Here is a 25140-nt window from a genome sequence, read left to right as displayed (position 1 = left end):
ATCCATCAAAAGTCATCACGAGTCCCCAAACTTTAGTCATGTTTCTCAGCGAGCTGATGACAGTTTAAAAGTTTGAAGGACGCCTGCTTACAGTAATCCCACGCTGGAATAAATAAATGGTTCCACATAACAACAGAGGGGGGAGAAGGGGGAGGTTTGTATATATATCGAAAATGAAATACAGAAGTTGCAGTCGGGTTGGGTTCGTACCTCTGAGGGATTCGGAGAGACCGTGGAGGCCTTGTATCCCAGCTGCAGCAGCATTGCCTCAGCGGCGTTCCGCTTGGCCACCTTCTTGTTTGGTCCCGTTCCCGTGGCAACCTCGTTATTCACCTTCACCTGTGCGCGCACATAAACAGGCAAACAATGAGGGGAAAAAAGTCACAACTGAGTGTTATTAGGGCAACATGCTGTTTTCACTGGTGACTTTCTTAGCTGTCCTCCTCAGCCTCCTTTCAGTTTCGGCTCAGGACTCAGGCTTCCTGAGCCAAGTCAGCCGTGCAACGTGAAGTGTTTGTTTTTCAGTAATCCCAAAGCATTAAATCTGTCCACGCAGAATGTAAGCAGAAATTTCCAAGAGCAGATCGGACGTCGTTGTGTTATACAAACAGACAATTACGCTGTACAAATAACATTGTGGGGAGCCGGAGCCTGTGAAAAAGCCAGGCCTCGGCGCACTCATTCACAGCGGCCTGACAAGCCCGAGTGCTGCTCCGGACGGACGCATGAAGCCGGCAAACGACATCAAATAGCCAACTCCCGTCCAGATTCACTCCTTTATTAAGCATTAACTACAGATAAGCACCTCAAAGCCATTTGATATAAGGTGGAGGCTTTTTTTCTTTTTTCTTTTTCTGTTTAAACAAAAGACGGGAAAACAGAGGCTCATTTGAGCCCTGCTGCCTACCGGGGGAAACAATGTGGAAATTTTAGAAGAGTGAGTGGACTACACAAAAGAACGACACGCACACATACATACACTCACAAGCGAGCACACGCACACACACAGGGGCTGATGTGTGCATCAAAGAGGCAGAGAGAATGGGTTTGGGGCTGAATTACTGCCTGATGGTGAGAGAAGCTCTGTTCTTCATATAAAAGAGGAGGATTACGGATAGAAAGACAAGGAGAGCAAGTTTGACTGAGATGGACAGAAGGATGAATAGGTGCAAAAAAAAAAAAATCCAGATGATAAAAATGGACTACATTATGCCATGTGTGCTGGTTATATTTCTTATTCAAGCGACACAATAAAGACCTATGCGGCTCATGAGGGATGTCCCATGTGGCGACAGAAACAGAGTGGCAGCAGCTTTAAAATGAAGGCACTCTCAACATATTTCAACAAGCGACAAGCTGAAGGGTGTCGAGCGTACAGATGCCGAAAGGGCTGGAGCTCACTGGCTGCTTTTCAGCTTTATTGTGCAAACTTGAAGCGTCTGTGTTTTTCAGAGTCACATCCTTACTCAGTAAAATGATGCTCATCAGGAATGTGTTGCTAAGTTCAATATCTTACACAGATGATGTTCAACAGCCTCGGTAGGATCACCTATTCCAGGTTAAACCTGGATTTACTGGGAATCTTTTAATACTTCACTGTCAGTGACTCTCGAATATGCCCTCACAATAATATTCCTATCTAAACGACACCAGAAAATAAGTGGAAAAGAAACTAAGAACACACAGTTTGGCTTTAAAAAAAATAAAATTAAATTCAAAAATACTTATATATATATATATATATATATATATAGAGAGAGAGAGAGAGAGAGAGAGAGAGAGAGAGTTAACTATATGTGTAACAAGATAAGTGGCAATGATTTAAAATGATCAAAGTGAACATTTTACCCAGAATAGGAAGCAGAAAACTGAGACAGTGAAGATTACATTTTTTTTTTTTTAAAAAGAATGCTTTGTTGTGGAATAATTACAAAGTTACATTCTGAAATAGGTTTAATGCCTCTAAGCAGACCAACTCTGTGATGAAAAGAAAATGTTCAATTTGCAAAGGAGCCCTGCTTTGATTACCTCTACCAACGTTGAACAAAAATAATTAGTATGTTAAATTCTGGTGGTAAGAATCGACTACTCTAAAACTGCCACCTTCGGGATTGACTAAAATGTTAATATCCTCTGTAAACTTGGCATTCCACAATATAGTAGTGTCATGCTGTGGGTCTGTTTTGATATCAGCGGTGCTGGTGCATTGCTAAGTGTAGCAGTAAAGGACTACCTCAAACTTTTTTTAATTTTTTTTTTACTAAAAGAAAAAAAACAACAACAGTAGAGACTTGCAGAAAATTTGTTGAGTTTTCTGAAAGAATGATCCCAAACTCACATAAAATCTGAACCTGAAATAGTTACAGCAGACTAAATTACAAAATCTTTACCCCACGGAAAAATGGTCAAATTTGAAAGGAGAGATGGGTTTGGTAGCAAGCCAGTTTAAATGAACTCCACCTATTCAATGAAGGACGGTGGTCAAATTTCGAGACAAAATTTTTCCAAAGGTGAGACACAATGCAAGTGGTAGAGGTGCAAATTGCATAGAGACATTTTACCAAAGCTTAGAAGTTGTGTATGCATATACATATATGTTGTTCGGACTATAAGCCGCTATTTTACTCTGAATTATTCACCCAGTTCTAATATTAAACAACACTCCAGAAGAAGAAGAAGAAAAAACACTTGCAACAATTTATCATAAGCTCAAAATTAACTAAATTCATGGACATGTGAGTGGATGTAACACTGCTGACCACAACCGTAAGCCGACACTCCGAACAAGAGGGTTCTGAGCGGCTACAACCCAACTCAGAAAATCAGACTCAGGCTCACTGAACTAGACGGCCAAGTTACCAATCTAACACAGCTGTTGTTACTGGACAGTGCTTGCACAAACTCAGTCATTTAACAAAATTAATAAACTGTAAAACGAGCTAGCATAAAATCGCTCAGCTCTGCCAGTGCCTCGTTTTTCCTAATGCACCACGTTTCAATTATTTTAAGTATATTAAGCTTTATATGATCACATTTTCATAGAGTTACACAAGAGAGTGCACTTGGAGACAGATTTTATTGTTGAAAACGTTGTGCACTGCCAACCGTGATTAGAATGACAGATTCATGTGCAGACCGGAGGGAATGGTCATCTCGTTTCTTTTTTTCCTTTTTTCACATTTTGCACAACACATCCCAACATAGCCCCCCCTCCCCCCTTTTTTTGGATTAATCAATCAGACGTCAATTCAGCAGATTAATTTTATGCTCCATTTGTCCAGAGAGTACATTATCTCATCTTTTCACCATCCTCCATCTTATTCTGTTGAAACTAAAGTCAACACACTAAAACTCTAACATTAAAAAACAACATTTTATTATTATTATTTTTAGGATAATTCCCCTGCCCCGCAGCTCAGTTCTTGCAAAATCAACTGAAATCTAACTTTTTTTGTTTTTTTTCTTCATTTATTTTATCTGGGCAAAAGTTTCCTGTCAATGTAAAGTCAAGCTGACCCACAGACATCAACACTGGAACATGGAGTGACCCTGGATAAGATGTACCGTCAAAAAAACGGTAAACACAGAAGGCTGTCTAGACACAGACCTTGTTTAAAATGAACAAGGCCAGGATAACCTTCGGTAGGTTCTACACATGTATGTACACAATCTTCAGAATTTTTTTTTTTTAGATGCATTTACAAGGTGTTTTAGAAATGTTATTCACAGATTCTTAATTTGATTTAGGTCAAGACTTTGACTGGGCCATTCTATCACATGAATATGCTTTGTTCCAAAGCCTTCCGTTGAACCTGGGTGTTTCAACGTTTCAGTTTTCTGTCATGGTCATCTGACAAAGGATCCCCCCCTCCACCCAAAAATCTAGAAAATTGCATTGAGAAAAGAGTCAGGAAAGAAAAAAAAAAGTTCAATACCTGTCCAGATGTGGAACATTTCTATACGAGGAAAATAATCCTGACAAGATCTTTAAACCTCACTTTGTCTTGTTCCAACAGGGCGGATTAAGAAATAAAGAAGTTAAGATATCTGCTCGCCTGCATGACAAACTCCCTGCGTCGCGGCATCCCTCTCTCCGAAAGCAGCTGGTACTCCGGTTCCTTCTCCTTTTTGGCCTGCTGGATTTGAGCTAATCGGCTGATTGGGTTCATGCCCTGACCGTAGTCAGGTCCCGTCTGGAAAGAAAAGGAGAATTACATAATTAGCTATATTGAAAATGCTTTTTTTTCACTGCAAGTGTTAATATATTCATATAAAGGAAATTTGTTGGCACCCGTGGTAAAGCTGTGTAAAGGTCCCGTCTCTATGGATGACAGATGAAAATTCAGTTTATTGTGAGGCACAATCTAATACTGAAAAAATATTAAAAATACAACTTTAGAGTAGATATTCTGAAGGGAAACATCATTTTAGGAAATAAAATGTTAGAATCAAAATACCCGTCATGTATTTACATATAAATGTGTGAAACATTTTCTAAAACAAAACATTTACAGTATACAAACATGGGAGTATGAGCTTTATTTTTGGTTCTTTAAATGATACTGAAAGCATCAGTATCATTCCTGATGAGATTATGGAGATGTTAAAAAAAAATCTGGAGGGACCAATTATCTCCAGCTATATCCAAAAGCTTCCCCTCCCCCACATGTTGCTCTGTTCTGGCAATTAGCTGGGCTGAAAGATGGCTGCAATACAAATTTGGCTGTTTGGAAATATCTCCTGCTGTGATAAACACAGTCATGGGGGGAAAAAATATAAGAGCATTTACCTGTTTTTTTAAGCTAGCGCTAGGCAAAACTACAGTGAGCCTCAAGTAGCATGTTTGTATAGCAGCTGACTGCAGGCTGCACTCAGGATAGCCAGGCTAACTCTGCAGCTAACTTTACCTTGTTATGTGGCTAGTAAACTAAGAACGGCACAAAGGAGGATTATATTCTGAGCACAGTTACTTAAAAGCACAATGAAAAGTTGTGATGTTTATTGAAAATTACAGCTTTAGTTTACGAAACAAAATCAAAGTAACTTAAATGTTATTGATCAGTGGTCCCAACTATAGTGTCTGCTCCAGCACCACTGATTTAAATAATTCCTCAGCAAGACATCAAGTGGTGGAGAAGCCAGTTAATCACCTACTCATTTAGGTCAGGTGCACAGGAGCTAGGAAACACCTAAATCATACAGGACAGTGGGGTCCTATGATAGTGGTATTCTAATAATTAACATATTATATTATTTTTAGTTTTAAGTTTTGAATAAAGTTCAAAGGATAACCTGATAAAACTGTGGTGTTGCTCAAATGAGAACCTTATGCCAGCCAAAGCCTTGAGCAACCCCATCACCACCCCTGTGGCCCCATCTACCCCCTGTCTGCAGCACCTTGAGGATAGTCTTGGTGCGTTTCTTGTAGTGCGTCTTGGGTTTCTCCACGGTCGGTATGAAGGGGAGCTTCTTCAAGTCCTGCAGGATGGACAGAGCGGCACGCTTCTTGGACAGCTTCTTGCTGTTCCCTTCGCCCTCGGCAGAGAACTCTCCGACGGTGACGCGGGTCAGGAAGCTTTTCATGTGAGGCGGACCGCTCTCCTTTAACACCTGGAAAAGTTTGGTAAACGTTCGCAACAAAAACAAATAAAGAGAGAGAGAGAGAGAGAGAGAGAGAGAGAGAAAAAAAAATTAATAGATGTGTGTCAGTGTTTTGTCGTGTACGTTTTGGGTGAGCTAGCGAGCTGAACCAGGTGGTCCAAAACATCTGCTCTATCCACCCATATACGCATGGTAATCATATACAACGCACACTGGGCTGGAAAACATTGACACACACACACACACACACGCATGAAGAGTAACATGTTCCTAAATGACAGTCTCTGGTGATGGAGGCTCGGTTTCCTTCCTCCAGCCTCTGGTCACCTGGGAGACCTAAAACAAACACCGGCTGGCGTTAGGTCATGCTTCTGCAATCACATCTACTTCCTATGAAGTCTGAGAACAATGTGTGTGCAGCAGGTGGGGTTCTCTCTAACCTTACGTAGGAAAAGAATTAGGTTTCACACACGTATGATTCCAGAGTTATAACACGCAGTCGCCTGACATGTGTCCATGTTTAAGCTACGCCTCAGGCCTTAATGGTTTATGGTGGATGCTGTTTTTTTTTTTTTTTCTTGGAATCTCTCTTTCACCCCCTTTTCTCCTCCTCCCATGCTCTGCTGAGTTTTTTTGCTAAAGTTGGAGCAGCGGCGCAGACAGCACAAATTGTAGCAATCAGCCGCAATCTAGAAACACTTAATTTAAACCCAGTGACCGATAAAAACCGATTCCGCTGATAAGCGGAGGCTCGAGCATTCCTGAGATGCCTCGCACGTCAACACGGACGAATACCAGACATTAGAGAAAAACAGTAGAATATGAGCACTTCCTCTCTAACTGCACTAGCTCTAGCAATTTAATTAAGAAACTGAAAGACAGGAAGTTAAGACTTTCGACATTAGACAACGGTATGTAAAAGGATGAGGCCTTGAAGAGCTCACTGTCCAACTAAACAGCTGAACTCCCTCCAACCCCGCGGGGGATCGACTCTGGTGTTACTCGTCTCCAGAAAAAGGAAATGCAACATGACAGCTTCTTGTACATACTAACATTTACCACGATCGGAAACACCGGACAGCTGTATGTTTTTACTGTGCCAGTAGCATGCGGCGATGATACTTCGCACTGCTTGGCCATTTCTTAGCTAAGATTATGTCACTTGGAGGAAACAGATATGAACCAGTAATGGACGGTGCACATGAGCAGTAAGGAGCGTTCTTCATCTGCGTAGTTCTTCGACTGCCTCTCCGTCTCCCTCTGTCTCCTTGTTCATCGCAAAGGCCATGTGTAAGTACTCAGCGAGAGGATCCCTGGGATAGAAACCGACACACAAGCTTGGCCATGTTTGTGAATGGATTTGCAAAAAAAAAAAAAAAAAAAAGCTCAAGTTCATCTGAAGAGAAACGGTTTTTCAAAGCTTTGCTGAACTGAATTAGGCATCCTTGTCTCAGAGATGTAGAAAACAGGATTGTGCTATTCCCAGTTTGATTTTGTTACATCTCATTGTTTAGTTGTCAGGCAACGAGCAGAGACTCCAGGAAGTTACTGCTCCAAGCCAAGAAATAGTTTGGCACATAAACTCCCGTAGGCAGCAAGTTGTAGATTGCACTCTTCAGGGTTTGAATAGTTTAAACAAATGAGTTCCTCTTAACTTCTTTATGCTTTGCTTTATAGGAGACAGACTTCCTTGTAGCCTTTTAAAGTAATCTTGTTCCACAAACCTGCGCCATTTCGGAAGGTCTTTTCTTTGAAAATAGGCTTTTATTTTCCCTGCTTAGTTCTTGGTACCTGACATGACAAAATGGCTGTGCATGCTTAAAAATATTCTCCATTTGTGTCTTTGCACTACCAAAACAAAAAAACAGTAGAGTAGAGTAACATATTAAAATAATACATAGCACTGTTTGGACCTCTGTCTATTTATGGTTCAGTATTTGCAGATTCATCTATTCTCAAATAAGACATGCTGAATGGTTGACACTGTACTATTTTAAAGTATTTAAAGAAAACGGTGCATTACGTATGCAGTGGCTACAAATCTCAATGTGGTCGACAGGAAGAGAAACCAAATGTAGCCTATGTAGGTACATGTTAAAGTCGACAAGATATATGACAAAAGGTGCATAGGTACAACATTCCCTTGGTCTAGGATAGCAGTAGACAAGCTGCAGTCAGTCTCCTGGCATACGACACAGGATCCGCACCGCTACCGATGGGATTTCAGTGCTTCTATTCACCTACAAGCAAAGCCCGCACACAGACACGCAAACAAACACGCAAACACACCCGTCTACCGCCTGACGACAAGGAGATCAAGTTGTACACAGGAAACCTTCTGTAATTCAATGTTGATTTTTTTTTTCCCCCAATGCCCGTCTCTTCATTCTTTCTTATTCAAACGTGGGAGGCCTTCACTTTGGCTTTTCAGGGAGACATTAATACCCCAGGCAGTCTGAGGATCTGTGCAAGCTAGAACTCAGGTACTGTAGAAGAGGAGGCTATGGGATCAGGGTACGACAATGGTGAGGACTGGTACAGAGAAGAAAGATCCTTTTGTGAAGAACGGTAGATGGACATGTCCTGAGGGAAACTGCTCCTTGTAAGATGGGTGGTTCTTCTCTTATGTCCTACCCCCCTCCAACACAACACAACACACAAGCTGTGATTTATAGATTGGTTCCTCTTTGATGCTGACATCTGTTTGATATTGCCTGACAGGGGGATTAAATGAGCCAACTGGCTCTTGGGGTGATGGCGACCCTCATCGTAGCAGAGTGATGGGAAAGTAGACAGTCGAACACTGACTTAAGGGTAATTTCATGCCCCAGTAAAGGAAAGGATGGAGTGATGTGAAAACATTGCTCAGATCGAAGGCGCTCACATGAAAGGGATCTGTTATGCCATTGGAGGGAATGCGCGGAAGATTAATATGTGTGTGTTCTTAAGCTTATGGTTTTTGAGGAAAGAGCAAAGCTTCTTCTGACTGTATCAAAACACGAGGTCAGCACAATACAGGAAAAGATGAAGCTATGGCTAAAGAGTAGGTTGGTCAAAAAAAAAAAAGAAATCAAAAATTTCTTACAATTGACCAATTGCAATGCATTTGCAATGCATTTGCAATTGGTCAATTGCAATTTGCGCATTGACCATTTGGCCAATTTAGAAATGGTCAATGCGCTCCATAGTAGTGGATAGTAGTATTCTCAGCACACAGACTGAGAATGAAAGGGAATCCACTATACTGTATAATGGGGAAAAATAAATATGAAATGACAAGGGATGATGTGGAGATCCGTCCTTTTGACTTGTTTGTTTTCAGTCTCTCTCTCTCTCTCTCTCTCTCTCTCTCTCTCTCTCTCTCTTTCTCTCCCTCCCTTTCCAGGCTGAAAAAATCCAATGTAAAACAAACTTGAAACATCTTGTCAGCAGCACTTATTTAGATCTGGGTAAAACTATTTTCTGCTGACATTTGTCATCTAATAGAGTACTAGGAGCTCTAAATTCATACCTCAAAGGAGATTGGTGTTATTTTATTTATTTGATCATACCAATATCTCTGAATCCAACTTGTTGTGCAAGGCATGCTGGAGGCTAGATGTCCTGCAAAACTATATCTTGATGCTGTGGTGAGTACTTGAGTAAAAATCCGTGCCAGTAATGAAAGCTGTGGAGACTGTAGTCACCCATCGACCAACACAACAGCAGTTAGCAAGGAGACAGGACATAGCAATGGAAAGAAATTCCTCTAATCCCCGCTACACTATTGTACATCAGCCTTTTATTTCAATGGAATTGGAAAAAATGATGCTTACATGTTGCCATCCAATGCATTGCATAAATTAGCATATGCGTTTTGGTCATCAGAAAAACTATCCTACCACAAATGTTTTGGACATCTCAAAGAAAAGTCTCCCACACCCGCAGCTCTCCTATGCCAAATAAATCTCCTTTAAATGTCACACCAATGACTCATCGATAACATCACTTAATCTCACAGCGTGCTCAACAGATGCTTCACTTACCTTAGAACATGCAACGGCTGAAACCGAAAGTGAAATTTAAGCCATCAGTTGCTACCAGAATAATTTGGCTAATAATTATTTGACCGCTTGGGGGCCTTTGTGGAGCAGTGAAACTCATTCCCAGATGGCCTGTTGATCCCCTTAAGCAACAAGTTTGCTCATGACACAGTCAGACTTTGAATTTAACCCCAGTAATATCCAGTATACATACTTTTTTTTTCACAACAGGAGAGCATCAAAATCTTCAAAGACATCGCAGGACTTGATGTTCTGCAAAATATAGTTTGCTTTCCCATGTTGAAACAGTGTGACACCAACTTTACCAAGGTTACAAACCGGTTCATCTGCTTGTCAAGACGTGTGACAGGTGCTGCTCCCTTCCTAAGGGATCTTTGATCTCCTGACATCTAAAGGGGAACACATGGAGTGTCGCGGTAATTGACTCAATAGTTGATTTTCCCCCCTGAGTTCTCCACATTTCATCATTTGAACTGGTTATTTTTTATTCGTCTGTGTTTGGTTTTCCGCAAACGTATTGAATTTTGCTTTCTAGTTGGATGTATATAAATGTATGTGCCATTACAAGAAAAAGGACACTTATTTTAAAAAGATGTGTTTTTTTATAAACTAAAAACGTTGATATAATTAAATGAAAACTGCATTTGGTATTTACTGAAATACCTAAACTAAATGGAGTAAGGTTTGAAACAAAGGAAGGATGCAGTATGTGTAAAAACAAAGGTAAATTGGGGAATAAGAGCATTAGCACAAAGATAGCTTTTCCATTATTTATTTTATTTTTATTTAAAAGCAATGTTGAGTTGAAAATAAACAGCTCTCTTTGTGTGTGTGTGCTGTCTAGGGCCGCTGGATTTTGAATTTGCATGCCTTATTGTTTGCTATCATGTGCTACATCTTACTAAATCTTGTTTTCTGCTCAGTGCAGCGTGCCTCAGACAATTTATTGTTACTGAAATAGAAACTGAGTAAAAGTGAATCATCATACTGCGCCTTTGATCATTTGTTACCTTATTCCTCCAATTTAACTGTTCTGTTATTATTTATGATTGATGCACAGTTGTCAGCTTCTTTCATGAGCTTCCTTGGTCTTTACACGTCAAACCAAGAATGACCCTATTATACTTGAGACTTGACTTGGACTCCTGGTTTAAGACTTGAGTTCTTGGAAAAGTGTTTACTTCATGTAATGAAGAGTAAAAGGAAGCCAGTATGTGAGCATCACACTGCAGCTGCTGCACGTGTTTAACTGGGAAAGGATGTTCTTTGCCAGTAATGCTGTGGGATTATGGGTCGTTAATGGCTCATGACAGTCTGTAGCTTCACTGCTAAGCTAGCTCCAAAATTACAAGGACTCTTTAATTATTTAATATTCCAGCAAGCTTACTGGAAAAAAAACGAACAAAAAAAAAACAAGAACTACACAAATCACAAGTGGGGGGGAAATAATGGAAAGATTAATTTTGGATAGAGATATTTAAGGTGATTAAAAATAGGAAAAGGGAAAAAAAACATTAATTAGAGAAAACAGGAAATGGTTCAGAAGAACAAAAATACTGCCTCTCTCTCCAAATTTCCGAGGACTAAAAATGACAGTGTAATCAAGGACAGTGACAAAGACATGACAGATAATGAATTACCTCAACTCCTGATTTAGTCGGCTAAAATAATTAATAGTTGTTCCTAAAAAGGAAACTACATCCTGCTTTAAAGGGCAAATGAGTAGAGGAAGGTGAGGGCGAACAAATGGAAGGACTTCAGTTTTCCAGATAACTTTTCCAAAGTAGAGGAAAACTTATTAACAAGCCAAGTCAGCCGAGAGAAAATATGTTACTTCTCTTCCTGCGTCTGCATCTCCCCCCTTGTCTCCACATGCAACTGCCTCATTTGTGATTTTTGGGAGTGATGGAGATGGAAGGGAGAGGTCTAAGGAGGGAGGGAGGGAGCACACAGTGTAAACTGAGCTTCCCTTGTTTTTGGCACCTTACCGAGCGCAAACGAAGATGAGGGGGAGGAGGCTTGGGGAGAGAATATTAGATGAGTCAGCTAAGATATGGTAAAAGCCAAGGAGAACAGAGCAGGTCATATGAGGACAGAGTGAGCTACTCTGACTTTGAGGATGTAACTCTAAGGGTAGGATCACGTGTAGCAAAGAAACCGAACAAAACTGGTGGGGAGTTTATTTTGGGGGACTGATGTGGAGCCACTGAGGCTGAGGAATGTCGCCAAAGCTGACAACTTTTGGGTGTGAAGAAGGTGGATCGTGTCTAGAGATGCACCAGTAAGAGTGCTGCTGCCAATTTCTGACTTCCCCTTTTTAGAAACACTGACCTGTTAATATAGATAAAACTATTTTCTGCATTTCCTGCTGATATTAAAACAGCAGCCTCGATGCTTTCTAGACCACTATATTAAAGCTTCAACTCTTAAAGTGGTGCAGGCATTTTCAAATCCAACACGTTCCTCAAGAAAGCCTGAAAGCTCAAAAAGATAAAAACAACCCAATTCCATTGTCCTCCTTTCAGTCTTCCTGTTATCTGTTGGAAATCTTGCTTTCTCTTACAACCTTAATGAATTGAAAACGTGTCAGAATGTTGAATATCAACATGCCGCAGAAAATACAGCTTAGTCGTAAAATGTCTTCTCACATTTCAGGCCTCCTCCTTCACCGTACAGTAAGTACAAACTTTACGTCTGATTCCCGCTCCGACAACTTTTACACTAAAAAGTGTTACTCTCAGCTGAATATTCATCAGCAATGTTGCGTTCGCTGACTTGAAAAATTATTGGATTTTTCTTAGTTTCTGACCAGCCAGAGCTAAAAACAACCTATGCCACTTAATTTCTCCATGTTTTTATAGTTAAATGGTAAAAACACACAGCACAGTCAAAAAGAGAAGGGCAGTTGTTACGATGCCGTGAAGAAGCCTTCATTTAATTATTTATTAGTGCCCATTTGTCTGCCGTTAAAACATGACAGCTTTTAGAAAAGTCGACTGGTCTTGGCTCCAAACTCCTTCATCCTTTATTAAGGCTCATTCCTATAACCTTAACTTTTAGAATGCAATGTTACGCTGAAATTTAGAAATTTAGGAATGGTTCCTTAATTAATTAATCTCCCTTCACTATTTGTCATACAGAGATTGTGGCTCGTCCAGCGGGAAAACGCACTCAACTTACAATGTTACAGGTTGAGTGTTGTTTTCTCGGTTCTACCTCGTGGGTAGAATCGGGAAAACACTTTCCCTAGAGAATAACTAGTGTAAAAACAAAAGAGTCTGGGTTTAGCAAAACTGAAACTGTTTAAAACTCCCTCGAAGTAATTAATCATCTAATCTTCATCCTGCAGACATTCTTTTTTTATTCATCCCTTTTCTCATCCCGATCCAATTCACAGTCACAACACTGATATTTTGGTCATTTGATTGATGGCTGTGTTTTTGTTCCTACCTCAAAGTTAACAGATAAGTTTCTTTTGAGGGCGATTTCATAGACGAGGCTAATCTCTGATTTGCTGGCATCAGTTCCTTCTTGTGTCTCCACTTTCTCTTCTGGACTCTGGAAATGAAAGAGAAAAAAAAAATACATTTTGTAAATGTCTTTTACTGAGCAACTCGGTTAACAATTGACATATCAGAAAGCAAAGAAGCAAATAAAACGGAGGAAGATTTAAAATCCTATCAGAGGGCAAAGCAGACATTTGTAGATAAATCTGCTGTATGTGTATACCTGCTTATATGAGGATTATGTGAAACTAGTCAGTTTTACAGCAAAACATCAAAATGCCAAAACAAAATTAACAACCAAAAAAAAAAACAATTTTAAACCCAGAGCAGGTTCAGACATTTGAGGACGTAGGTTAGAAGCATACAGTGGGTATAAAAAATATGTACAGTCAATTAGGATGCTGAATTTTTGCGATGTAACAGACTTACAGCATAAAAAAGTAATTTTATCATGGTCCAGCATTTTGTTTCTTTATTTTTATATTTAAATCGCTTACATACCGCACTTTATTGACATGGGATTGACGACTACAGTTCAGGTTCACATTTTGTACAACAACTAGGTCATTCACACAATGATTTACCTTCAAGAGTTTCCTTGTTTTCTTTATTAGGTATTGAATCGTGACTTTAAATTAGATATTAAGAAATATTTCTTTAATGGAATTTGCTCATTTGACTCCAGTTTAAGCTTTAACTTCCAAGACTTTCGCTTACACAAAACTAGATCAATAAGAGAAACTGCCGGGAAATCACCAGCTTACAGTCACTTCAGTTGATAATGAAACCAAGCTCAATCCAGTGAGATCATATCCCACAACAGGGGGCTTTTCTGCTGCCTGTAGCCTGCTGGAATGCAGCGTTATGTCTCGATCTTTATCTTTCCATGTCCAGCTCTTTGTCTCATTAAGCCTGACTGGCTGCAGTCCTTCCCCTCAGGGTCCCGTCGCTTCTTCTGGTTCATTGTGTGACCCGACGTGGATCGTGACGAGTACTTTGAGATGAGATTTCTTGGATTTCAGAGCAAGCAAACGTTGCGCCGAGCTGGAACTCAATTCAGGGGAGATTTACCTGCATTTCTTATGACACACACACAGTAAGGTGGAAACGTTTGGGGCAGTTTGGAGGCTTAGATCATCATTTGTCATACACAGTACCCTTTTTCTGTAGAAGTGCAACAGAAAACAAAATCAGGCGGCACAGCCAGGCCGGCCCAGAGTATTTCTTTTCTGATGATCTTCCAACACTTCGCTTAATACCATGTTTTAATCTATTTTAACAAAACACCTTATTTTTTTCTGTCTATCTTTGGTATTTAACACTACAAAAGCAATATAGTCCAATTTTCTTGCTCTCAGTTAAATTTCAACTCAGCATGCGAGGCTGCATTTTCCTCTGTCGCTATCAGTTCTGATATGCGTGATGAATAGAGAATCCGCTCTCAAGGTTGCCTTAACAAGCTGCCAGGAGAAAAGTTTCTGAGAGGGAGAGAAAAAACAAGCGCAGGCTGGAATGGACCAGACTTCAGCGCCACTTCTGCTTATTGATGGTCGGGTCACAGAGTCCTTGTCGTAGTGCAGAAACGCATACAGTGCAGCATCGCACTCACCCTGAAGGAACTGTTTAAATGAAAAGTGATGGCAGGCAGAGAACAGAAAAGAAAAACTTAGTATCCTTGAGCTACAAGCTTATGAGCAACTTCTTTCATCGGGTGAATGGATTCTAGATCAAAAGGGAAGAAACTCAAGATTGTGAAGAACAACAAACAACAAAAGTATAGCACATGGTTGTGAAGTTGAGTCTTTTAAATCCTTTTTTTTTTTTTAAATATTAGGGTTTTTGAGTATGAACAGTTTGTTGAGGCAAGTCTTGACTTTGACTTGATCACTGCAAAACCATATTTATGGGTTTTAAAAAACACTCCACACTTCACTTAATATATCTTTATTAGAAAAAAGAAAAGTGACAAGCATGTATTATTTTCCTCAAACTAATTTACACTAAAATTTGTGGGTTTTATGTGACAAAATACAAAAAAATGTTTCACAAATATAAATATTTCTAAATATTTCTCTTGAATATTAATATATATATATATATATATATATATATATATATATATATATATATATATATATATATATATATACACAAAAGCAATATATAAAACAATGCAACAATGCAATATATAAAACAATGCAAAGAATTTTCTCTTTCAAGGAAAACAAGTTCTAAAACTTCTTGGAAAATCTTGACACTCATTCATCAAAAGCTAAACAACCAAGAACAGAGTAAGACAAACCTTTAGCCTTTCGGATGTCCTCGTCACACCAAAACATGCTGGAACACACACACGCAGACGCACACACACACATAGACAGAGTGACATGCTTATACGGTCTACACAATGCGGCTCAATTTGTAAATCAAGACTCGGCAGGAGCAAACAAAGAGCTCGTTTATGATGGCCGACGCCACAAGACAGCGATGCAGGCAAGTGAGAAGAGCCAAAGCGTTTTAAATAACCATCAACGATGCCAGGCAACTGGGACATGGGGTAATTTGATTTCCGGTGGGAGATGCTAACAACAGTTAACAAGTATGACTTCAAGAAACTTCAGAGAGGTACAATGACATTGGGAGAAGGCAGGCAGAAAGGGTAGGGAAATAGAAAATGCAGCCCTGCCAGGTGCAAACTAGACTGCGGGGCTTATGTGACACATTAGAGTAATTAGAGCTGAGGAGGATTTGGCTTGAACCTGATGAAGGGTGGATACACAGTCATCTTGGTAACTGAACAAAAACAAAAAAACATCTTTGGATTCTTTTCAGATTGAGGAGAAAAGGAACCAAGAGCACAAAACCTTTTCACTTTTAATTAAACTAAAGTTTCAGGTTGGAATAGACCTCTGAGGTGAAAGCCGCGACAACACCAAAAGGATGCGATTGCAACGTAAAACCAACATAAGAAGGCAAGTTTGATAAGGCTGACACAGCTACTGTTTAAAGGACACATATTGTGCTTTTTAAGATTTCTAATTACCCAACACATGGTAGAAGAGGTGAAAATAGCATAAAAACAGCTTCAATTTTTTACATCTAACTCAGTCCTTTGGAATACGGGTGGGTGTGCAGAGAGTAGCTGCAAAGAGTAAATGCCACATGGATCCAGACTGATTAACAGATGCTGATAAGAAACGAACAGCTTCCCTTTCGCCTTCACAAACGTGTAAAAATAGCATTTTGCGCTTGGTTTGGCATTTCTGACCAAACCAAGTGTCTCAAATCGTTCCAAATGTGGATGACGTAGAGAAATTCAATTAAAGTAAGGTGTTGGGTGTTCTGTGTCATTTCTGAGACTTTTATGAGTTCGCTTTTACCTGTGGTGGCCGTTCAGGGATCGGTTCGTTGCGAAGTGCTTGGAGGGCTTTCATGGCAGCGTTGTGCCTCGCCGCTTGGCGGGTGCGTCCTTCCCCGATGAACTCCCGACTCCCCACAGAGAGCTGCACGTAGAAGATCTTAGGGACAGGATAATGGTACCTAAAGCACACAAAGCACCAGCATGTTTACGCCTAAAATGATGTTTTCAGTCCTACATTTTAACAGGATGTCTATGTAAGACGTAAAACAGGGGGAAAAAAGAAGGTCCAGCACAGCTATCAATTCAATGACTTTACACCATTCCCAATTTAAAAGGCCCACCACTTCATCAGGGTCAATTACTACACAATGGTCTGTTGGCCAGCTATCTGACTAATGTCTTGCTATTGAATCTCAGCTCATGGATGCAAAACAAAGCACAGGGACATATATCCTCCACTCTTTCTTCTCGCCCCAAACATAGATTATCCTCTCTTTCACTGGGCCTTGACAAAGTGGGGCTGAACTGTCAGCGGGCAGATTTAAAGGTCTGCGTGCACGATACCCCTCCCCACCGGGTCAGTAGGAGAAGAGCTGAGAATGTCTGCCAAATTGGGGAAAAGGAAAGAAAAATAGTGGGAAAACTAATAAGTGAGGAAACCAAAGATTTTAATATCCCTCTCCCTGTCTGCTTTAATCACTGCAAAGATATACTTATTTTCACAAGCACATACAGACACTCCATATGTGGTCGACACAAGCTGGGATTTATGGAAATATGTCTCGATTAGTGTCTAGTTCCCAGACTGTTTTGTGCGTTTTCACGTTTGGCAGCGGGCTTCTATTCACAGAATGAAGATCTTAAGGTAGAGCACATTTCACAACAAAGCTGTCCTTTTTTTTTTTTTTTTTTTTTAATTTGCACAAATATCTCCACTACAACATCCTGCTCGGGGTCTGCCGTGAAGCTGCACTTTTACGAGGGTTCATGGATTCATGAGGAAAAAAAAAAAATGCATTAAATGATGCGAGACCTAGAAATCTACGCGGTTGGTTTCGTAACAAATTACACATATGCTCCTCATTAGATAAAGAGAAATTAAATTAGGGTAATCATAACCCAACAATCCCTTTTTGATACGTACAAAAACACTTTTAGAGAGGACATAAATCTTTTTTACAACTGAGATTTAATGCTAGCATCTATCTAAACTTAACAGGGAACCCTTCTGATCCATCATCAACACCGTTATGAAAGTCCTTCCCTCATGGAACATTTTATTAACCGACCCGTTTGCTTACCAAGAGTACACCAATCAATCTAATAAAAAGCATTGGTACCAGATGGATCTGATGGCTCATGGTTCAGATTTCCACATGCCCTTGGCTCTTTAAGGTCAATGGTAACCCTCGTTGCAGTTTAATTAAAAGTTGCTGTTTTATGATGATGGGTTCTGGTAAGCCACTTATCATAAACCCACACGTCTTTTACCTTCCCAGGCAGAAAGATGTTTGCAAGATTCATGGGAACCATACACAAACATTGTTTCCAAGGTTTAAAGCTATCGTTTGTGATTTTTATTTTTCCAAGTATCTTCAGACCAATAAGAACATGTTTAGCGAGACATTTGGATAAATATTTATGGTATTGTGGAACTGATGTGAAAAGATGCCTTGAATTATGACTGTTGGGGGGAAAAAAAACAAAAAATAACACCTACAGCCATTCAGATGCCACAGCGCATAACAGAGGACTACAGAAATTCAATAACATTTTCAGGTCCACACCGGAGCACCAGCTGGGTTAGAGACAAGTTATTCTGCACACGACTTGACTGAGAAGTTGGAGCTCGGAATGAGAAAACACCAGAGTTGATCACGTTCCAGTGGAAAGCTGGAGAGTTAGACGTTGTTTGAATTAAGTTTTGAAACCTTTATGTAAGTGTTCATGTTTCGATGGAAGGCTTGTTTGCATCTCCGTGTACATTTTTAGAACCTAGAAGTCATCACACACACTTCCGACCCAACTATCGTCTTGAATATTTCCTCTTTCTTGCACACAAACCAGTCAGCTCAGCATGAACGTCGATGCTACATTCCATGTCATTTGAATCCCTTTCCACCATGCTTGGCTTTAATGTCTAGATGCCTAAATACACTGGTGAGATTGACTGATTCACTATTTGTGTTGACAACTAATTAAACTGATAAACATGATTAAGTTTTTTTGATAAAGATGTTTTTTGAAAATATTCCGCAAATATTGTGAGATTATTCTGAGGCATTTACCTCTTTTAGAATAATAATAAGTATGGAATATTTTCTCTGTAAGTGACAGAAAAAAATAATTCCTGCAAAACTAAGACCATTTCTGATTTTGAATATGGAGATTTCAGGTAGCAAGTCTGCCTGTTTACCATCTGTATAAGGAGCCTCTCTGACAGCATCAAGAGAGGTTACTTATCGATGTTATAACTAATATCTTGCTTGGTTTGCAAACATTACAAAAAGTAGGAGAGATGTCTATCATGTGATTCAAGTGGCTGGTTCCATTCTGGAATTGGCTTCAAATTTCTAGAAATCTGTGTAACTTTTCTACACGTCCTCCGTTTCTCCTTATTATTTTTTTTCTTAAAATTTGAAAAAAATGAATCAGCATAATACTCCCAGAATTCCAGCCGGTCTTTCTCCTGGCCACAGCCTTACTCTCATGCGTCTACTCTTAACTCATGGCCACAGGAGTCTTCCCTGGGTGGGGGCCTGCCTGGGCCTCGCACGTCAAGCGTGGCCCCAGGTTCTCAGAGGACATGCCAAGTGCAACACTGGCTCAGGCCAAACAGCTCTCCGAGCCGAGATGGGAGCAGCTGGGGCTGCGGCACTGACTACAGGTGCAGAGGGGAAGAGAAGAGAGAGGTACAAGAAAGACAGAGAAGGACATGAAGGAGAAAAGGGAAGAAAAGAATGAGAGACGAGAGAAAGAGAGGGGAGGTGGAGGGAGGCCTGTGGGAGACCCGACTCCACAACGTGGGAAAGTAGTGGCTTACACACAAGCAAGTAAGCCAAGAGCGCAGGCCAGCACACATGCACGCATCAAAATCACGTAGACCGAAAACAGGAAGAAAAAAAAAATCATTAGCGTTCTGTGACCACGTCTGCCTGTTTGCTGCGTGATCGTTATTATTTTTGTTAGCGGCCTTGCAATGTTGATGAAATTAGATCAGGACACCTGCTGCGAGAATATGGAGAGGGGAAAAATTATTATGCGAATGGAGAAGTGAGTCGGTTCAAAGTGGCCCACGTGCTAGGACTGAGTCAAAGAGCAGAACCGATACCAGGACTCAATCAAATGATAAATCATCAGCGTTTAAAAGTGAGTAATGAATTTTTCTTTGAAGCCCCAACCTTCCCTACAGCTTGCCTTTCATGTGGGCCCAGTTAGCAAAGGTTGCCGTTTCATTTGAATCATTCCAAGAGCCATGTGTGAACACGCACACACACACACACGGAGGCGCATTCAAGCATCATGCTGCCTTTAAGGCCCACACACAGTTCCTACTGGGAAATACAAGTTTTGTTATTGTAATCAGTGCTATGAGTGACATTTCAGCTGGGAACCATTTACATCAGTGGCATGAAAAAAAAATCTCCCTCCTCTAAATGCCTGTGCAGAAAAAAAACAAAACAATGTATTGTCTATTGCCACATGTTAAGCTCTTCTTGAACTAAACAACTGAGTTGTAATTCATTTTTCTTGACGGTTTGATTATTTTACGATATTTGGAAGTATTTATTTACAATCCTGTCACAAGACAAAGCAATTAGCCCAACATTTTTGACTGACTGCATGTTGCTGCTGACTTGACCGCAGTCAGTAGCTGCTTTCGTAAAGCAATTCGAGGCGGGATTAAAGCGCCAGCTTGGCCAGCTCTACGTGTTTAGTGAAAGAACAGGTAGTCACAGGGCTACGTCGGCTGATTTCCATATCGCCGAATAGGCTTCGTCGGTCGAGGGAGCAGTGGTCACGGTTTGGACCAGCAAGCAGCAGGATTTACAAACGTAAACAAGACTGAAGTCATTTATCCTAAGTGCATTAAGAATGATGTATGAAGTTGTAAAATATAAATGTGTAACAGTTCTTCAACTACATGGACTTACATTTATTGTCTTGACATACGCTACATTTCCATTGACCATAAACCTATTTGAAGGCACTGGGACAAAGTGCAGCTGGCTCCACCAGAGGTCTCACAGCATCGCACAGTTCATCGAGCAGTAAAAACTGCTGAGGAGTAAACACATTTTACACATTTTAATTGTATTTTATATATTAAAGTATTCATGATGCTGACTGCCTTTCCCCCCCCCCACAACAGTATGCAAATATTACCTTTCCAACATCGGCTTTGTACGGTGATTAAAACGAGTTACTGTACAGAATATGCCGTGTCGCCGCAGATTTTTGCAACATATTTTCTGAACAGATAAAGGTAGAGCCTGAATCGAGATTTCTGCTCCAGCTGCACATGTTAGTAGTATTTGGCATCCACACCTTGAAACAACAGACCCCACCTGCATTGCTTCAACACTTCAGGATGGTGGTCGTGGGTGTCAGGCTGTGAGGAATGTTTTCCTGGCAAAACCTGGGCCCCTTGAATCCAATCAATCAGGATGCCAGAGAGTAAAAGCAGTTTTTCCAGGACATGCACATTCCTTTATAGACATTATCTTCTTCCACACTGTCTATTTCCACCATCATAATACACCATGTTATTAAGTGCCAGCAACTTTTTTACTTTTTTTAAAAAAATTTTTAGGAAAGCAATTATGTGTTTTAGTAAGCTTACATATTCATACATATTCCAGATTGAAAAAGAAAAGTAACTGAACACTTTTGATAAAAAACATCAAACCTTTATTTCACACTAAAGACTTTATTGATCAGGCTTTTCATCTTGCAAGAGAAAAATAGGAGTAAAATATGTTAAAAGAGATTACATGGTTAGAGAATCTAACTCTGACCTAAATTCTTCAACTTAAAAAAGAGCACAAATAATACTGACATATGGGATTTAACAAAGTGAAAAGCAACATGTAAGAAGAAGAAGAAGGAAAAAAAAAAGGAGTAAATTGCATACGGACAAATAGCAGCAGATGAATACAGAGATGTAGTGGCCTTTTCGTTTCCCAGCATCCCTGAGGCTTGGCCACCAAAACATCTACTGGCCACACACTGCAAAGATAAATACAACACGCTGGGACAGAAAACCTTGTAAAGGGGATGGGACTGCGTTGGGGGAAACTAAAGGGTGACCAAGATCTGCAGGAAAAAAATAATATACACAAAACCTTGGATAGCCTCACTCCTCCACCAGCTGCACTTTCCTCCAATCTCCTGCCAGAACTTTACTTGTTTTCTCTTCCTCCCAACTTCCATACTCCGTTCCCTTTATCCATCAAGAGCGGCTCACTTTCCTTTCAGCCTCACGCGATCGCTCACGTAGAAAATGCATGCCGGGGTGAGAAAACAGCCCACGTAGTCAAGTAAACACAGGGCTCAAAACATCAAATGTATTGATGGGAGGCGGGGGGGGATGTTCTTGGATCCTGTGTGTATGCTTGAAACTACCAGACCACAGAGGAGAAGCAAGATTAAATGTTATGATTATTTAGTAGACTACTATGATGAATGCTTAAACCCATACAAGCCAATGTCTTTACATATAAAAAAAAATAAGAAAGATGGGCCAATCAGGAAATTCTTTGGCTCTAACCAGTAACAGGCAGGTCAAAAAAGGGGAATATTTTATCTTTCGGTCAATAAAATGTTTTTTTGATGTATTCAGAGCAAATTGCTAATCCTGGTCTAGCACTTCCGCTAACCATTGTCCCTGGACCAAGACATGAGTTCATTAACTGTATGTGTCCAGTCAGGTATATCTTTGCGAATAAAAAGTTAAAGCGATGAATGTCTTAACTCATGTTTTCTTAACAAAGGTCCCTCACACAAGACTTTTGTTGAAATGTTAGTTGCATTCACTAAAAAAAGGATACAGTGGCGTTTGGAACGTCAATGGTGAGTGGGTTAAGTAGGGCACAATCACAGTACTGTAATGTAGATGGGCTAATAGTGATAAAATACAGTTTTATTGTTTCACAACAGATGGCAAATTAAAGGTTAAGCATCCAAGGATATGAATTATTTGATGGGAAAACTCCAGTGCTTCAGCAGCAAAGTGACCAGCAAATGGAGTGATCACAGATACACATAAAAATAGGTAGTTATATTGAAATAAAGACTGTGGTGTAGTGTCAAATATACAAAATAAGAAAAACGACTCAATTATTCTAAATGGCAGGTTACTCCGAAACTCAGAAGCGCAACACGACAATATCAAAACTATAAAAAGTGTTGTTTTGTATATTTGTGCAAAAGCAGACCAGATGAAAATGGAAACTAATATGTAATTGAAATGAATTCTAACCATAAAATAGCAGCAAATCAGTACTCTGTGTTGGTAGTTGTTCAGTTTGCCACAGTTAAAACCCAAAATGAAAAGGGGTCTGAAACACGGATATTGAAAACAAAAACTCGGTTAATCACATGTGTTAATGTAGAGTCATAACTGAGTTATAAAACCCAGACACTGAAATAGACCACAAGCTAAGAAGCTCCTCAAATGTGCTAAGTCACTATTAAACAGTTATTTCTTTGTTAGATCTAACCAAATTTCAATTTCATTTCAGAGCACACTTTGTTAGTCCATAATAGGATGTTGCCTCTTCCACAAAGATCACTGCAGTCTTTTATCATCAAAGTCAAATTACAGGTTCTACTGACACAGATGTTAATATTGAAAGCTAACAGGCTACATAAAACAGTTTCTTTGTGCCTTGGTTTGATTAAATTGTCCAGACTGACAGTGTTCACTGTTGTTACCGTTTGTTGTGGTTTGCACTTCTAAAATGAGTGTTTTGTTTTTTTTTTTTGAAAGTTCATGCTTAAGTCATGGCAGACCACAAACCTGTGCAGGTCGCTTATACTGAACACAACATGTTTACCGTAGTAAAATAAGAAATACTCTTGCTTTTTGCTATACAAACCGGATTCCAAAAAAGTTGGGAGACTAAACAAATTGTGAATAAAAACTCAATGCAATGATGTGGAGATGGCAAATGTCAATATTTTATTCGTAATAGAACATAGATGGCAGATCAAACGTTTAATCTGAGCAAATGTAACATTTTAAAGAAAAAATATGTTGATTCAAAATTTCACAGTGTCTACAAATCCCAAAAAAGTTGGGACAAGTAGCAATAAGTGGCTGGAAAAAGGAAATTGAACATATAACGAACAGCTGGAAGACCAATTAAAACTAATTAGGTCAATTGACAACATGATTGGGTATAAAAAGAGCTTCTTAGAGTGTCAGTGTCTCCCTGAAGCCAAGCTGGTAAGAGGATTACCAATTCCACCATTGTTGCGCAGAAAGATAGTGCAGCAATACCAGAATGGTGTTACCCAGCGTAAAATAGCAAAGACTTTTAAGTTATCATCATTAACCGAGCATAACATCATCAATAGATTCAGAGAATCTGGAACAATCGCTGTGCATAAGGGTCAAGGCCGTAAAACTCTAGTGGAAGCTCGTGATCTCCAGGCCCTTAAACGTCACTGCACCTCAAACAGGAAGGCCACTGTCAAGGAAATAACAGCATGGGCTCAGGAATACTTCCAGAAAGCATCGTCAGTGAACACAATCCACCGCGCCATCCGCCGCTGCCAGCTGAAACTCTACAGTGCAAAGAGGAAGCCATTTCTAAGCAAGCTCGACAAGCTCAGCCGTTTGCACTGGGCCAGGAGTCATTTAAAATGGAGTGAGGCAAAATGGACAACTGTTCTGTGGTCAGATGAGTCACGATTTGAAGTTCTTTATGGAACACTGGCACACCATGTCATCCAGACCAGAGAGGACAAGGATAACCCAAGTTGTTATCAACGCTCCGTTCAGAAGCTGCATCACTGATGGTATGTGGTTGCATGAGTGCTGGTGGCCTGGGCAGCTTGCATGTCTGAAAAGGCATCATTAATGCAGAGAACTATGTTCATGTTCTAGAACAACATAAGCTCCCATCTAAACGTCATCTCTTTCAGGGAAGACCCTGCATTTTTCAACAAGATAATGTTAGACCACATTCTGCAGCAATCACAACATCATGGCTACGTAGGAGAAGGATCCAGGTACTGAAATGTCCAGCCTGCAGTCCAGATCTTTCACCTATAGAGAACATTTGGCGCATCATAAAGAGGAAGGTGCCACCAAGAAGGCCCAAGACGACTGAACAGCTAGAGGCCTGATGGGAGAGCATTCCTATTTCTAAACTTGAGAAACTGATCTCCTCTGTCCCCAGACGTCTGTTGAGTGTTGTAAGGGGAGATGCCACACAGTGGTAAAAATGGCCTTGTTCCAACTTTTTTGGGATTTGTTGACGTTATGAAATTTTGAAACAACATATTTTTCCCTTAAAATGATACATTCTCTCAGTTTAAACTTTTGATCTGTGATTTGTGTTCTATTGTGAATAATATATTAGATGTTGGCACCTCCACATTGCATTCAGCTTTTTTTCAC

General features: G+C 40.1%; 1 protein-coding gene across 1 annotated transcript in view; it reads right to left on the bottom strand.

The window, feature by feature from the left end:
• Window positions 1-25140, bottom strand: part of stau2 (staufen double-stranded RNA binding protein 2) — an 87974-nt gene that overhangs the window by 49255 nt on the left and 13579 nt on the right. The window contains exons 6-10 of the mRNA XM_081601362.1: window positions 16531-16690; window positions 13095-13202; window positions 5398-5610; window positions 4056-4193; window positions 211-339 (exon numbers count right to left, since the gene is read on the bottom strand). Of these exons, the coding sequence (XP_081457488.1) occupies window positions 211-339; window positions 4056-4193; window positions 5398-5610; window positions 13095-13202; window positions 16531-16690 (748 nt within the window). The remainder of the gene's footprint in view (window positions 1-210; window positions 340-4055; window positions 4194-5397; window positions 5611-13094; window positions 13203-16530; window positions 16691-25140) is intronic.

This window comes from Poecilia reticulata, chromosome 20, assembly GCF_904066995.2.
Source record: "Poecilia reticulata chromosome 20, P_reticulata-male-v2, whole genome shotgun sequence".
Classification (NCBI taxonomy): Eukaryota; Metazoa; Chordata; class Actinopteri; order Cyprinodontiformes; family Poeciliidae; genus Poecilia; species Poecilia reticulata.
The sequence above is the reverse complement of the archived record's forward strand: the minus strand, read 5'-3'. Positions and strand labels throughout refer to the sequence as shown.